The sequence below is a fragment of the Camelus dromedarius genome, chromosome 2 (assembly GCF_036321535.1).
Source record: "Camelus dromedarius isolate mCamDro1 chromosome 2, mCamDro1.pat, whole genome shotgun sequence".
Classification (NCBI taxonomy): domain Eukaryota; kingdom Metazoa; phylum Chordata; class Mammalia; order Artiodactyla; family Camelidae; genus Camelus; species Camelus dromedarius.
In genome coordinates this window covers 18741612-18759411 of record NC_087437.1, presented here as the reverse complement: position 1 = coordinate 18759411, position 17800 = coordinate 18741612, and the positions used below count along the sequence as shown (strand labels likewise).

Genomic DNA, 17800 nt, shown 5'->3' with positions numbered 1-17800 from the left:
TTGTTTTGTTCTTAATCTTAAAGAAAAACATTTAGTCTTTCAACTTTAAGCATAATACTAGCTGTAGGGTTTTCATAGATGCCCTTTATTCAAGAAATCCTCTTCTCTTTCTACTCTGCTGAGCGTTTTTATCCTGAAAGGAATAGAAGAAAGTTTCACTGTGTCCAATGCTTTTTCTGTACTTATTGAGGTGATTGTATGGTTTTTATATTTTAGTCTGTTAATTTGATTTTCAAAAGTTGAAAGCAACCTTGTGTTTTGGAAATATGCACCGCTCAGTGGTAATATAGTAGCCTTTTTCTATATTGCTGAATTTGATTTGTTAATATTTTGTTACAGATTTTTACATCTATGTGCATGAAAAATACTGGACTGCACTTTTTGTATAATGTCTTTGATTTTGGAATCAGGATAATGTTGACCTTATAAATTGAGTTGAGAAGCTTTCCCTCACCTCAATTTTCTGAACAAGTTTATATAGGATTGGTTTGTATAGGATAGGTTTATATAGGATTACTTCATCCTTAAATGTTTGGTAGGATTTACTCCAAGCCACCTGAGCCTGGAGTTTTCTTGGTGAGGTGGTTTTTAATTAGAAATTTAATTTCTTTAATGGATATATAGCTAGTCATATTTTCTGTTTCTTTTGTATCAGCTTTGATAATATTTGTCTTTTGAAGAATTTAAGTTGTTAAGTTTATTGGCATTAAGTTCATAATAGCCCCTTAAATTTTTTTTTATTGCTGTGTAACAAATTACCACAAATCCAGCACTTAAAACAATACCTACTTATTAGCTCATATTTCTCTTGGTTAGAAATCTGGGCAAGGTGTGGCTCTGTTTTCTGCTTATGGTCCTATAATGTTGAAATCCTGGTGTTAATTGGGCTACATTCCTTCCTGAAGGCTCTGGGGAAGAATCTGCTTCTAAAATGATTCAAGTTAATGACCAGATTCAGCTACTTGCGGTTGTTTCAAGCTACTTGAGCTTCTCAATTGCTTCTTGGCTTTTGGCTGAGGATTGCTCTCAGTTACTAGAAGCATCTACCAGGTCTTGGCTTGGTAGCTCTCTCTATTTTCAACTCCAGAAACAGAGAATTTCTCAAGGATCAAATCCTTCTTAATGCTTTGAATCTCTTGCCAGAAGAGCCTGGTCCCTTTACAGGGCATACCTTTGGGTCAGGCCCATGAAAGATAATCTTCTGTCCTTAAAGCCACTTATGTCATATTGTATAACCTAATCATGGGGATGAAATCCATTGTAATCACAGTCCCAGTTCTCTGGAGTCTATAACATAATCCTAGGTGTTCAGTGGGGATTCACTACTCGGACTGGCTGACACTTGAATGTCCAAACACTGAAAGTGTTTAGAATTCTGTAGTATACAGCTTCCCGGCCAATCTTTTCCCAGCCTTGTGTCATTTCCCCTTACAGGTGTGCATCTTAATATTTAGCAGAAGCCTGAAATTGGTGCTGCCCAAGATCTAGAAGATGGTTTTAGTGCAAACAGAGCTCAGAAAGCCCTCTCATTATAGCTCTAGTTAGAATGGGTTTTTCTGACTCTCAGAGTGAGTGGGAGGATCTCCACATTTTTTCCCCCTCTCTTTTTTGTTTTCTTTTCTCTGTTCTCATTTGCCCTAGTTTCCCAAGAAGTCCTGTGGCAGCAGTAGCAGTGGTCGTGGTGGGAGTGGCAACAGCAGTGGGGACAGGACTGAAATGTACTGCTGAACCTTCCTCTCTGATTAGAGGCATTGTAGTCCTAAGAGAATGGGGCATATCCTTATTGGCCTTCCCTCCCCGCCCCCGTTCTCTCCTTCTCTGTTTGGCATAGTTGTAGGAAGTACGGGTCAAAAAAGCCTCAGTTTTCTGACTAGGTAACAAGAAAAAGGGAGTCTCAGGCAACCAAAAAATACTTGTATGATTTCAGAATGGGAAGAGCTCAGGAAACTTAGAGGTTTATTCCTGAGCTGTATGTGTATGGATATATGCCTATATACTTTGAGAACTGAACGGTGGCATAAATCACCACCCAAGTTTCAGACTAGTCAACTGTATGGTGCACACATAGGACAGATTCAAATAGCCCTGCAAAGGGTTTGAAAACCGAACCGGTATTGGAACCACAACTCAGAAAAGGCTTGTTGGAACTTGCAGCCTGAACCTAACTGTTGTCTCCTAAAACAAAGATAATCAACATTCTGTGTAGAATATAAACAAAACCCAGAGTCTTATAACATAATAGTCAAAATGTCTAGGATACAATTCAAAATTAATTGGCATATAAAGAACCAGGAAAACCTCAAGTTGTACACACCATGAAAATCAACAGACATCACTGCTGAGATGACATAGATGTTGGAATTATCTCACAAAGATGTTGAAGCAGTTATTATAAAAATGCTCCAACAACTAAGATCAAACACAGTGGAAAAGAATAGAAAAATAGAAAGTCTTACCCAAGAAATGCAGTTGTCCTTCAGTATCTATATGGATTTTGGTTCCAGGACCCCTGGAGGATATCAAAATCCATGGATGCCCACATTTCTTATATAAAATGGCATAGTTTTTAAATACAACCTATATGTTAAATCATCGCTAGATTACTTATAATACCTAATACAATGTAAATGATATGTAAATAGTTATGAGTGCAGCAAATTCAATTTTTACTTTTTATAACTTTCTGGAATTTTTCCCCCCAGATATTTTTGATCAGTGGTTGGTTTAATCTACAAATGCAGAACCCATGTATATGGAGGGCTGACTGTAGACTATACAAGGAGGAACCATATGAAAAATAAATTAACTAGAATTAAAAAACTCTCACTGAATGAACTCAATAGTGGAAGGAATGAGAAAGGAAAGAGTCAGGGAACTTGAAGATTAATCAATAAAATTTTCCAGTTTGAACAACAGAGACAGAAAAATGACTGGAGGAGAAAGAACTCTACAGACCCTCAGATACCTTTGTGACAATATCAGCAGGTCTAACATTTGTGTAACCCGAGTCTCAGAAAGTAAAGAGAAAGAGTGCAGTTCAGAAAAACTATTTAAAGAAATTATAACTGGGAGCTTTCCAAAGTTGGCAAAAGATACAACTATAACAGATTCAATAAGTCCAATGAGCCCCAACCATGATAAACCCAGAGAGTTCCAAGCCCAGATACATTCCATATCAAAAATCATAACTTCACCCTTATTAGTCAAAAATCATAACACTCAGAAGACTAGTTATATGACTCTCAGTCAGCACTCCAAACCTGTTAAAATAGATATAACCTGGGGAAAGAAAAAAACTATCTTAATCTTTTTATCTTCTTATTTCAGTGCCTGGAGCACAAAATAAATATTTGTGCAATGAGTTAATACATTTTACTATGACTCTCTCTTACATCTTTATATCCTTAGTTAAAGGCAGCACAGGACTCCTCCCATAACCAGAACAAACATGCCTTTTAATTAAGTGAAACCATGGAAATTTAGGCTACTTATGCTACTGATTTTTTTTTTTTTTTTTTTGGTGCCTAATATCAAAAGGCAAAATGTAGTGGATTTTGGCCATTTTGTTGAACAAGAAAGAAATTAGGTGTTGATGTTGGGGAAAAGTTTCTTATCTTACCCAACACAACATTTTTAATTGGTGAGTTCAGGAATGCAGTCTGTGTGTAGACTTGGCATATCCTTGCTATAGCACAGTGGAAAGTCCTTTGCATGATAAAGCCTGCCTTCTCTTGATCTCCAGGTATTCTGGGGCTTGTGAATAAGTATCTCTTTGCAAGTTTACTAAAGTCGGACAATAAAACATGTGACTGTATTAATTAAGCATGATGGTGCTTTAAAATTCTTAACTTTTCAGAGTCTGAAGATGATTCAGAGCATCAGGAAATGTGACAATTTTGGCAAAATTTCACATATAAGTTTAGAGACTGGTTTTTCTCACTGCTTTTTCTGAAAACAAAAACCTTCTTTTTATTGCCTCCTACTACAGGAGATTCAGTGTTCAGAAAAACACAACTTTTTAATTTTATTTTAAATGTAGATGATTTTTTTCTCATTTCCTTTCAGCCATGCATGAACTTTAATCATTTTCGTGAATTATCAAATTTCTCAATCAGAATGACTTTATTTAAATAAACCACACTTTAACTATTAGATAATGATTGATATTTCAACAGGTTTCTTTAGAATGTGCAGGATCTCTTTTTGTATATTGTTACCACACCCATATTAGAGTCATCCTTTATTGTTATTCTTCTTCACATCACACCCTTTATTAGCTATTGCTGTTTACAGCTAGTATAGATAGGACTTGAGTTTTTGTTTGTTTTTTTTTTTTAGCGTTATAGCCAACTGATCCATAATTTTACTTTGTTCCATATATCTGAATTCTGCCAGAAGTTGGTTGATGAAATTATAACTACCATTTTTTGTTTTGGTTTTTTAAGTATTAAGTAATGTTTATTGAGTACTTACTATGTAGTGAGCTCATTTGTTTTTATTTCTCAAAAATTGTCAAAAACCAAGAGATGCAAACATTTCTAAGCTCAGCAATTTATTTTAAGTAGCTTATCTTTATCACAATAACTTTGAAAAATATTCTTTTTCTGTTGTTTTGTTTTTACATTTTTAAAAAATTGAAGTATAGTCAGTTACAATGTGTCAGTTTCTGGTGTACAGCGTAAAATGTCCAGTATTCATTTTAAACTTGTGATTTTTCTGAATAAACTATATTCTGTATACAAAAAGTGATAAATTCATGTCTTAAATGGCACTGAGAATAAGACTTGAATATCATTTTTATTCTGAAATTCCTATCTTCCATCTTAACATACAGAAGATACAAAATATATTTTATATATGTTTTATTTATGATTTACCTAATCTCATTTCACAAATAATTTGAGGTAAGGTTGCTTACATACCCCTAACCCCCACACACACAGTCTCTCTTATATGTATACAAAAATATATATAAAATTTTGACTTTTTGCGGTAGGTATGTGTATAATAAGATCCTGTATAACTGGTTGCTGTGGACTATAGATTTTGCTCTCTGCTTGCAGTATAGCTAGTGGCCAAAGCAAAGGAAACATGATCAGTTATAGGATTCAGAATCTCCTAAGATAAAAACAGTCTCATTAGTCATGTGGTTGTAGTTCATCCTCATATTGGAAGTGGAGAGATGTTTGGCAGCTCGTTAATGAAGGAGACACAGTGGATGATGATACGGTGGGCATCAGCACCCCTGCCTGCTTCATTATAGTAGGTAAAATAATGTTTCACATATCTATCTCTTATAATATCTTTCACTGCGTAGACTTAATATATAATATTAACAGTGCAATTCAGAGAAAGTCACTCTGTATGAGACCAAAGTAATTCAGTGTAAGTACTCAGCAGTGTGATTTGTCTTGAATTAAATGACAATCTTTGGACTTTTCCAAAGAAATAAATATATTGTGTATCTTTCTGGAAATTATATATGTGTATTTTTATTCAAAATTGGGTTTTGGATAAAGATTAGGTAGCAGAGACTGTTGTGAGCATTTAAGTTCAGATATAAATATCTGAGACATATGTATATGAGATCAAAGCATATGTAGTTTGATTATCAACCGAGCCTAGTTGTAAAGACATGAAGTTCCTAAGCTTCATGTATGAATACATGCTAACCCCTACCCTGCCACCCATACACCTCTGCACAGAGATTTGTGGAGTGTCACGTGTCTATGAAATAACCTACATTTTTCAGGAAGAAGGTACTCTGTAAGCCCTCTACTTCATGCACCTTATACCACATCCTCAATCTGGCCCACCCACATGACTTCACAGTTTAGTAACAATGATCTGTCTCTAGTTGGTAAGTATTGGATTCTGATTTTTATATTAGGTACATAATTTGATCTTCTTCATTACTTGTTTTCCTTATACACAATAGTAGACTAGTATTTTGTTGTTCCAATGTTTTATAACTTCTAAATAGAACAGATTGACAGATAGGAAGTATCCTTTAAGATATGTCATCTTCAAGTAATAGACAACCTGACAAAACAAGTAGCTTAAATAGGGCTTTAAATTGTTTCCGTAGTTGTATTGAATGTGAGGGAGGTGCATCTCAGAGGAGAGTAACTGTGGAAGTTTTTAGCAGTGAAGAAAAGGTAAAAAATAGTTCTTACAGCGACGAAAGAATAATTTACATTTGACATTGGTCAGTCATGTGCTGGTCTGCCCCAAAATATTTGATGTCGAGGAGAGGCAGGTAATTAGGTTTATCCAGGATACTGACTTCAGTTGAGTATGTCAAAGGGAAATATGGGCATTGGCAGAGAGTTGGTGGGGATGAAGGCAAACAAAACTAATAGAGAAGTGGGGGAGGTGTTATTTTTGAAATGGAGGCCTTAATGAGGGCAGGGAATTGTTCTTGTGGAAGTTTTGGAGTGAGCTGGCAGGTGAGATAGTTGGAGAGTGAAATGTGGGAATTAATTTCATTTGAAGGTGTTAGAGTGTGGTGAAGTCAAATTCAGGGTGTGATTGTAGGAGCCTATGGCTGAGGGGAGTGAGAGGAAGTACTATGGAGATTTTGAGGTCAAGGACCTCTGAGGTCAGATGGATTGTTTGCTTCATGTGGGCCCTGCCTCCACACCTCTTAGTGTTTTTCCTCTAACTCAGATCCTTCAGATCTTGGAAAACAATTACTGATACCTTCTTTGTAAGAAAATTGAAAAAACTGTACTATCTTTGCTTATGATTCTCAAGCCTTTGCTTCTAGCCCAGATTTCTCTTTAGTTACTGACTCTGTTTTCATGTGCTACATACACATTTCTAAGGCCAACTTATATTTACTGTCCCCATCTCATTCTCTTCCCCCTTAGACTGCCTTTCCTCTTATATTTGGTAGAGCAACTAGAGTTGCCCGACTCCCTTACCTACCAAAGCTAACCAGTTGTTCACATACTGTTGACTTGACCCCATTAATATTCTTTACTATCTATTTCTTCTTCTTTGTCTTCCAGACCCTTTCATAGTTCAAGCCTTTCTATCTTTCGCTGAATTACAACAGCAGCCTCCCCACTGCTCTCCTTGCCTCTCTTTTCACACCTTTCCTTATACCCAAGCACTTCTACTTTCTTATGGCAAAGTAGTCCTTTAACTGTGTAAGTTATATTCCTGCTTAGTGGTCTTAAGTGGCACTGACTTTGCTGCAGGCCTGTCCAACTCAAGCACCTACCATGGTCCTCAGGTGTGTCTACCTATACTAGACTATGTTTGGTTCTTCAGGCATGCCAGGGGAGTTTGTCTTTGTGTGGGCAGTAGGTTTTTCCTCTAACTCCTCTGCCTGTTGAACTCCTTTTGTGGTAATATTTGGTACAACAGTGGTGGAACGTTTCTTAATCTCATGATAAATTAGAATCTCCCATCCATTGGGAGATTGTTTGATGCCCAGTTTCCCTCAGGTATATTAGGAAGGGAAAAAAAAAAAACCTTAGAAATCCAGATTTGGTGCTCTTTCTTCCTACCTTTCATGTAATTTTACTAACACTAAATGCCATTTATTGTGCATTTCATGGTGGAGCCATTTCTTAATTGCTTAGGAGAAAGTAATTGTTATATAGTTCTTACAGGCAGCTAAAATTTTCGTTACCGAATAAAGGAATTGTGAAAATGAGAAATTGTATGTCAGTATACTCATACTCCTATTCTGTCTTGACTTTTGTTGGATGGGGGGCTGTTTTTTAAAAAAAAAAATTAAAATTATCTTTATTGCATTTTGTACAGATGGGAGTCTAAAAAATTAACACAGTAAAAGCTAAAAAGCATTAGGTAGGAGCATTCAACAATAAAGGAAAGACCCAAGCCTCTCCTTTTCATATTGGCACATGTCTTGGCTGTTAAAAAGACTAGTATTATTAGTTTCTCATAGTTTAGATACTTTGAGGATAGCATAAAGGTAGACACAGAGATTTCCTAAAACTGCTGTTACGTGAGTCCTTATTTGTAATTATCCTTGTCATGTTCTTTTCGAACTGAAAATGAAAGTCCTTAGACTTTTTGCCTAATTTCAGGGAACACAGGGAAATGTCATTTAAAGTAGTATAGAGCCATGGAGTTAAACGAGGGTTGTTTAAGACTATGGCTACTGAATCTTGAAACTGTTGGTTAAAAAACGGAGAGAAACCTGAATGGCTGTTTTTAAAAAGTAATACCAAAAAAATTCTTTCCATTTTCACTTATATATACCTTCATTAAATTTAATGAGTTTTGGATTGATGTGTGCATTTGGTGTTAGTGATTAGGATCTTAAATTTAGACCATCCAGCTGTTTTATGTGATACTTCCTAGAATATTAATTTTAAAATTATTTTAAAGATAACATAAAATATAATCCCAGATCACTTAATTACTTTTTTTGTTGAGGGGGATTAGATTTATTCATTTATTTTTAGAGGAGGTACTGGGGATTGAACCCAGGACCTTGTGCATGCTAAGCATGCACTCTGCCACTTGAGCTGAATTCTCCCGCTGAGATCACATAAGAGAATGACAAATCACCAGTATTCTTGCTGTCCTACTATAAACTACTTTTATTTGTATTCTTCACACAGTCAAGATATGAATATACTTTAACGAGTATATATAGTATTTCATTTTTCATCTAAAAGTGTGTAATAAATTATATTCCCTTAGTATACAGTATAGGCTTCATGATGGGTTGAAAATAAGAGACATACAGTGTCTAAGTAGATGTTGGTGCCATTCTCATTAGGATTAGTTAGGTTCTAGGGACAATTTTTTTTGAGGTTGATATGAGAGAGACTTGTATAGGTTTGTTGCCTACTGGGGAGGAGGATTATTTCCCAACGCAGAGGAGCAAAGGAGGAAGGTCTAAGTACTTGGGCAGTTGGAGCAAGATGGAACCGGGAGCTTTGAAGAACGAATACCCCTTTCCTTGTGAAGCTGAAGGGAACCAGATAAAAGTTCCTGCTGGCCTGGGAGTTTATTGAAAGTGTTTTAGTAATTCTTTGTAATTCCTATGCTTTAATCTTTTCTGTGTTACAATAGTCTATCTGTATTTGGTGTAAATAATCAATTTTCTTCTTTTAACTTAAAAATGTTTTTAAAGGAAAATTTCAAACTTAGGTGAAAGTAGAGAGAATGGTATAATCGACTTCCATGAACCCATCACCAACTTCAGTGATTATTTTGATAGATAGCTTTTTAGTAATTTTTCTTTTAAATTAGTTTTTTAGTGATTTAAAAATATTTAACCCCTTAATCCATCTGTTTATTTTGTGGGAGTTAGATAAATGAGTACTATTTGTTAAAGTAAGCCATTCTTTCCCTGTCACACTGTGAAGTGTATAGTCTCCTAACCTATAATTTTATTTATGCCATCAGAGCATCATTTGAATTATTTTCTAGGTTTTAAACCCATAGATGTAATACTATAAATACTTATAATAATGTAAAAAGTTAATAGTATTATCAACATTTAAAATTTCATATTACTATAAAATATGTTTTAGTATCTAGATGTTCTTCAGTAATTACCTTCCTTTTCAGAATTAGGGTAGTAACTCTTTAAAAAAGTCAAAATTTTTATTGATAAGCTTTTTTTTAATTAAAGAAAGACAAACCTAAGTAATTCCACATTTGTATTTATTTATTCAGTAAATATTTATTGAGTACTGCTGTGTGCTAATGTCACATCCGAATTAATCGATAAAAAAGTTTGGCCTTAAAGGGTTTCACTGAGTCAGTTTCAGTGTTTTGGTACTGTTTTTAATTCTACTTTTACCACTCACTTTTAAATTGGAGATAATCATGTCATTTATTTTTTATTATTATTATTTTTTTTTTGGTGGGGTAGGTAATCAGGTTTATTTATTTATTTTTTAAGTGGTGGTACTAAGGATTAAACCCAGGACCTCATGTATGCTAAGCATTCATTCTGCCACTGAGCTGTACCCTCCCCTTGTCATGTTTTTTTTAAATAACTAAATAACTGAGTAAAACTTTCTGGGACATTTTACATATGTTCTGTATCACTCTGGACCTGAGTCTCTAGAAAAAATGAAAGACAGTGATATGTAGGATAATTATAAATATGGATAGACTATCTTTAAGTTGACTTTTATAAAGACCAGTTCATAAATTATTTGGACGTAGAAAGAGACTTGGACACATTTTATCCACCCTTTCCCAACTATATAGAAGACTAAAACAAAGCCCCAAGTAAATGAAGTGAGTGGAAGTAAGCATATGATAGTAGTTTTTACACTTACGGTTTTGGCCTCTTTAGACCCATTTATACCAATGAGACCTCTGGCATTTTTCAGCTGGTCTACTTAGTAAATGAAAAACAGGTTAAATGAACAGTTTAGTGAAGTATATGCTGATTAATTATAGTCTGATGGTTCTGTGGACAAATAGGCTTTCCTAGAGCTGGTCTGCTTCTTCTTTACTGTGTGTTTCTTCATCGTCCAAAATAGAGGTGTTTCGGTGGTTCAATATATGATTCTGTATTTGTTTTTGTCTCCATCATTACAGGTTCATGTCAGGGCCGGCCTTTTTCATGGTACTGAACTCCTGTGTAAAACCATCGTAAGCTCAGAGATATCAGGGAAAAATGATCACATTTGGAATGAACCACTGGAATTTGATATCAATACTTGTGACCTGCCACGGATGGCTCGATTATGTTTTGCTGTTTATGCAGTTTTGGATAAAGTCAAAACGAAGAAATCAACTAAAACTATTAATCCCTCTAAATATCAGACCATCAGGAAATCTGGAAAAGTGGTAATTATGCACTAACTTCTGAAAAATTTTTTATAATGGAATAGTAATAACATTTCCTTCTTTATGAAAAGTTTTTTAGAATGAGGACATGAAATTTATACATTAAAAGGACTGGTTACTGTATTTATCTACATGAATTTGAATCTATTAACGTGAGAATGTTATTATCATATAGTTTTTTAAAATGAATTTTATTGTCTAGGAAGTCACAGAAGAGTTACTTTCTGAGTGCTTTTTCTGTCATTGGTTAGAATTTTACTCAAAAAGTTCAAATATTTATAGTTTTTTGATATACTGTGACCAAATTAACTAGTCTATGTGTCCAAATAAAAGTCCTATCAGCTTGGTGCTTCCTTTTTAGAAATATAAATTCTACAATACCTAGAGACATTGCCTTCTCCTAAGATTTATATAGGTTGGAAGCTCTTAAAACATATAACCTGGTATTATATCACACATATTTTCTTGAATCATTAAAAATTTCTCATCATTTGCAATGGCTGTACAATAAATATTCTGCTTTTTGGATACTCTGTTTTGTTATGAGACATTAATTGGCTTTTAGGATTTCCTTTAGCTATTATAAAGGTGTTGAACATTTTTCCATGTACATCTTGTTTTTATATTGCATAAGTTTTTGGGGAAATCATTTAGAACTCTAGAAATTTCTAGACCCAGCATTATTGAAACAAAGGGCATGTGTGTGTTCACACCTTAAAGTTCATTCCTAGCATATTTATGGAATGGTGTCTTTTTCAACAGCATTATCCTGTAGCGTGGGTAAATACAATGGTTTTTGACTTTAAAGGACAGTTGAGATCTGGAGATATAATACTGCACAGCTGGTCTTCATTTCCTGGTAAGATTTACATCCTAATCCTTAGTGTTAAAGAATAATTTCTGGCATGTGGACTACATTTATGACTCACTGTTTTTTTCAGTCCAGTAAAGAAACCATCATTTCATATTTTTATTTTTTATTCTACAACAGATTTCCAAAGGTTATTTTTAATATATTCAAAAAGTGATTTGTATCTTAATATGTTTATTTTGATGAATATTTTCCTGCTTTAAATGTTTTCTTTTTATAGGTTTTTGAGGAATTCTCCTAAGAAACAATTTCTTCTATATAACAACCTCTTACTGCTGCTAGTTGTACTGTATTTCTACTTCTGCACTAGGAGAGGGAATATTAACTAACAAGGGAAGAATAGTAGAAACACTTATTCTTTAGTTGGCTTTAGCTTGAAATTTGAGGTAAAAGAGGAGCACCTTCCATACCCCTGTATTTCTCAAATTACTTTTTGTCCCCCATGAGGTAGATGGCTCTATCCCATTGAACAGATGAGAAAAGTGAAGCTCAGATAAGAAGTCACCCAGTCTTACATAATAATTCAAACCTAGGATTTGTACGAAATAATGCTCAACTCTTTCCATTGTTCCTTGCATGCTGCTTTCCCAAATGTTGGGAATTTTTAGTGTTTTCTTTGCATTAGAATCGTGGGTGTTTTTTTCTTTTTTTCTTCTGTCTTTATGCTTGGTTAATATATTTAGTAAAATTGTGAACTTACTTGCATTTAAAAATTATTTTGTGGGTGACAAACATTTAAAAATGTTCTACATTAGTAGTTGCTACCTGAGAAATTGTTTTTGGATAATCAGACATATTTATAAACTGCTCACATCCTAATGTTTTATTTGTATACATTCTCTTACTCCTGCCTTTTCCTGCATGTATCTTCAATACTTTTCGCTGTCACATTGTTTCCCAAATATAGGGGAGCAGTGTGCATGTATACATTTCTTAAGAGGAACTATAGTTCACACTATAACTATAGTTCCTCTTAAGAAATGTAGTTCCTAAGAAAGAAACTATAGAGTGAAAATTATTCATTTCAGCAGTATAGTTTTTTGAAAATCTTAATTTAGACTCACACATGTTCTCCAGAATCACCAAGCAACTTGACTGATATTTTTAGAAAAATTGACGATTTTTGGCAATTCACTTGGCATACCATGGACCTGCATTTATCTCTAACAAAATGTTGGAGATACTTGTTCTGCATGTTTCAGCTCTAGAATTATCATTTATCTGAGTAGGAGCAAGCCAGACACAAAGGAACTACAAATACCCTAGTATCTAGAGTTCCTAGTCATTGTTAGAAGGTATGTAATCATATTCATTGGTTGCATTTGATAGGACATTAAGTATAATGATTCTAGACAGCACAAGTGTAGGATTGTAATTTACTGAGAAATCAACTTTAGAAGTGCATAAATTGTAAGAATTGCTTCAGTCCAGGTGAAAATGGAATCTGTGAGATTTGAGAGTATTAAAAGATAAGCAAACGATTGATTAAGAAACTGAAACCTATAAATACTTTGTAAAGACTTTCTAGCTTTGGGAGATAATTCTGAGTGTGCACACTATCTGGATATTAGGCCTGGACAGAATGGAAATATAAAAGAACAACTGTGCTAAAAATCAGTTATAAGAAAAGAGAAATTAGTTTGGAGAGGGGAAACTTTAGGTTGTGCTGGTAACTCTGTTCTCTCATCCTGTGTTTAATGTCTCTTCACGGTTTGCATATCTGTGAAATAAGAAAGTTATATGAACTCAGGGTTTAAGAAAACATTGAAATTCTAAGATTCCATGCATCATTCTGTGAGTAGACCATATTTAAGATGGTAGAGAAGGAATATCTTGAAGAAAGTAGCAGTTGGTGAGGTTAAAGAAATACTACTTAGATGGAATGTTTCAGAAACTACCATAGATGGTGTTTAAATATATTAGCAGTTATGAGATAATAGAGGAACATTAACAAAGTTAGGTTTGTCAAAAGGAATGTCATTGATGACTCTCGAAATACCGGTTTGGGTACTGTGATGACCATGAAATCAAAACACATGTGATTAATAAATTGATATGTAGTGATGAAATAATATAAATTCCTATGGACCACCTAATTTTGATGGAAAGAGAGCTATTCCAATTTTTTTTTTCAAAGATTGAGAATACTTAGCTAAATTTGAAGAAAAAGGTGAGGTAGTTACTAATCTTTGTTAACTTTTTCATTTTAAAGATGTATATAAACTCACATTCAAATTTTGTGACAAGCATTAAGAAAATTAGAGGCTTACTGATACAGTTGTCTGCCAGACTTCCTGGCACACTTTTTAAGTAATTTTCATGGTTGAAATCCATTTAAGTTTTTCTTTAGTTTCAGAAACATTTTCTTGAAAATCATGATTATTTGCATGTTTTAGATGAACTTGAAGAAATGTTGAATCCAATGGGAACTGTTCAGACAAATCCATATACTGAAAATGCAACAGCTTTGCACATCAAATTTCCAGAGAATAAAAAGCAACCTTATTACTACCCTCCTTTTGATAAGGTAAGGTAATTATTTAAAGGGCCACTATGTATGAAATAATTGAATTATTAGTTCTTGGCTCTTTATGTTCATAGTTTAAGCTCTGTATGTCTATTTCTCTTTCAAAATATCATATACATTTACAGCTTTGTACAGTAGAAGGACCACTGAGCAGGGAGCCAACTCTATTTAGTACTGACTTTATCACTGACCAGGTGAGACAAGGCATTTCTGAAGTTTAGATTCTTCATTTGTAAAATGGGGAATTCAGTTATTCTGTGAGGTCCTTTTCAGTTTAATCATGCATTCATATGTAATTCTAAACATGTGAAATGTATAGTGAAAGGTTGGTTCAGATTAAAGACAATCACTACTGTGTTGGAGTTGGTATTCAAAGAAAAGATGATTTACGTTGAAGACTATTATTAGTAAGACTCCTTAAGGTGCTATTTTTTTGTAGAATCTGTTGCAAGGGCTACTATTTCTAAACATATTTCTTGAGTATACAAGCTTCTTGTCTTGAGGATAAGGAGTGTGTCTGGTAGCGACTGACAGTTGGATTGTGATAATTTGCATGGTAAGAGCTGAGCTGTCATGTTTTATTGTCAGATTTGGCATCTTTCTTTCAGGTATGATTGATACTGATTTTTGTGAGGAAATCTTTGAGTAAAGTCTCAGACAATAAGCAAGTTTCTTTTATTTATTTAATCCATTTGAGAATAAGCTACCTTTAAAAATTGATATTATACTAAAATTGCAGTTAATCCACCTATATACTTAATCATATTTTAATGTTCAGCACTGTCAGACCTGTATAGAGTAGGTTTTAAAAGTAGTATGTAAGATAAATACATATATATAACTCAAAAGTTTCTTCCTTTACTTTCATTTTAATTGAATTTTATCCACCTAAGAAGTAATTTTTCATTTCATTTTCTTCTAAAATGTTTTTCTGATCAGTAATATACAATCAAGTTAAAATGTGCGATTATTACAGTAGAAATCTCAAATACGTCAAGAACCATATACCTTGGTATACACTGAGTAGAAGAAGATACATTTTGAAGCATCCATTACATTTATGCTGTGGCTTTATTCCATAGAATAGGAATTTATCCATAAGCTATAGCTACTTGTGATATGCTTAATAGTCTGAACTCTGACTGTTTTTTGTTCAATTATGGTATGTGTTCAGGGGTCATTTATAGTTTCTTTTGGGTCAGTGAAGTTGCTTTTTGAAGCATTTTTGCAAATATAACATATTGTGCAAATTTAAATATTTTTAATTAATATTTCAAGAGAAGTCTAGTTTCTTTAAAATGTTCTATTTCAACATTGCTTAAATTGCTTACAACTGATAATTAACTTTCCTTTTGCCTTTCTGATCCCTTGGAGAGTCTGTCTTTGAAGATCTATGTGGGATGGAGATTTTAGTTTTTAAATATGTATATACATATTTGTATTTATTGGTTTTCATTTACTTGTACAATTTTATATATGCTCACTATAAAAAACACATAATTCGGATATAAAAAACACATAATTCGGACGTAAAAAGTGAAAGTTCCTTGTATTTTTATTTGATGTTTTTTGCTGTACTGAGTTGTATACATTTTGCTTTTCAAATCACTTTTATGGTTATTGCTTAATTTTAATAACTGTAATCTAATTTTATCATTAGAGCAACCTTATGAAATAGGATGGGAATTATCAGTGCATTTTACACATCTGGATACAGTTAACTTAATCATGTAGAATTATTTAACTTAGTAACTGGATATGGATCTTCAAATTTTTTACCTGCTAACCCTTCCCACTAGACTAGTGGGTTCCCCATTTTTTCAAGAATCAGAGCCTCTTTTGAACTTAATTTAAAAAATATTTTAGATTCTCTCTTGACATTACTTCTACTTTTGATATATGTTAATTCAAAAGAAAACCTAATGACAAATGACAAAAACTTACTCTGTGTTTAGCAACTCTTTTAACGTTGCATTTTCTTAATCAGAAAACATTTACCTGTATTTAAGATTTTTTTCACATACAAAAGGCACTACTTATTTTGTTTACGGACAATCCTGTTGTACCGTGGGAGTCACAGTCCTTTACAGAAATACCATTGTTTCCTGGTTGTGAAGAGTTTGAAGATTGGAAATCACTGCATGATACCGTTTTGCATTTAAAAGTCATGCTTACATTATAAACCATAGAAATGCCAGATTATTTATAGCTCCTTATAATCTGTGTACAAGTATAGTAATTTACACTTACAATTTTATAAATACAAGAGCTAAATTTTAATTTGTTTAATTTTTTTAAACAGATTATTGAAAAGGCAGCTGAGATTGCAAGCAATGATAGTGCTAATGTGTCAGTAAGTATCAAGATTTTAAAAATGGTCCTTCCTTGTTACAAAGTTTGCTCATGATTAGTTATCTTCATCTTATTTATGGTAATGAACTTACAGAAGACCATACTCATGCAAGAACAGTCTGAGTGTGTGAGTATGTACATACTAATGTTTTGTTCAGTGGCGGCTGTTTGTATTTGATTTGTGTTCAATGGTAAGCCACTTTCTGATACAAACACAGGTTCAGCAGCTAGTCTATAACAGATTAACAATACCATCTCTGTTAATATTATTCAATTGAATGAGGAAGCTGTAATTTTCTTTATTTCCTTGATGCAGCAGAGCAGATACAGTCAAGCAATGTTTTTGCATTGCTAGGTACCCAGGTTTTTCCATCTTGGTGCTCTGCCTTTTTAACATGCAGTTTCTGTCTCTGAAAACATGGGCTTCATCTTCCTACATTACTGCCTTCTGGCTCACAGGAACAGGAAAGCAAGACTAGAGGCCACACCTGTTCTTCCTGAGGATGTCATTAGTATGTACTTTATTTCTCTGCTCACATCTCATTAGCCATACCTTAGTCACACGGCCATACTTAACTACAAGTGTGGCTGGGAAGTGTAGTCTTTAGCTGGGCAGTCATGTACTTGGCTAGGAGTAAGAGATTGTTAAGATTGTAATAAAGAAGAGGAGAATGCATATTGAGAGACAAATAGCAGTCTCTGCCACACATGCTTTTCCCATTGTTTCTGCCCAAAGACTACAAAATAGATTATTTTTAGTTTACAATATATATAATATTTATACCATTTTATTTTTAATTTAATTTTTGACTTTCAGTGTAAGACTCTGCTGAGTACCAATCTGATATTCTCTTTTCAAGTCATCAGTGTATAATTTTCAGGTGTCTTCAGTAAAGCTGTTTTGTACAGAATGGTAATTATATAGAAGCCAGAAGGCAAATGGAAATAATGTATATGCTTTTGTTATTTGCACAGAATGAAAGCACTATTTAATGTTGGTTAGTTGGAGAAACATCTGGCCCAGGCTGTCTTCTGTTTTACTGTTAGAGTTCTCAAAAATTTCCATAGCCCTGCAGTGCAAGTTATTTGCCACTACAAATACTTCAAGAGTACAGTTGACCCTTTGAACAACACAGGTTTGAACAGCATGAGTCCTCTTACATGCAGATTCTTTTTACTGAATATATACCACAGTACTACATGACCTGCAGGTTGATTGAATCCGTGGATGCGGAAACTTGAATACAGAG

General features: G+C 33.8%; 1 protein-coding gene across 1 annotated transcript in view; it reads left to right on the top strand.

Annotated features, from left to right (window-relative positions):
• The window catches only part of PIK3CB (phosphatidylinositol-4,5-bisphosphate 3-kinase catalytic subunit beta), a 149670-nt gene that overhangs the window by 85997 nt on the left and 45873 nt on the right, over positions 1-17800 (top strand). The window contains exons 9-12 of the mRNA XM_031443314.2: positions 10549-10800; positions 11563-11659; positions 14068-14198; positions 16501-16551. Coding sequence (XP_031299174.1) covers positions 10549-10800; positions 11563-11659; positions 14068-14198; positions 16501-16551 — 531 coding nt within the window. The remainder of the gene's footprint in view (positions 1-10548; positions 10801-11562; positions 11660-14067; positions 14199-16500; positions 16552-17800) is intronic.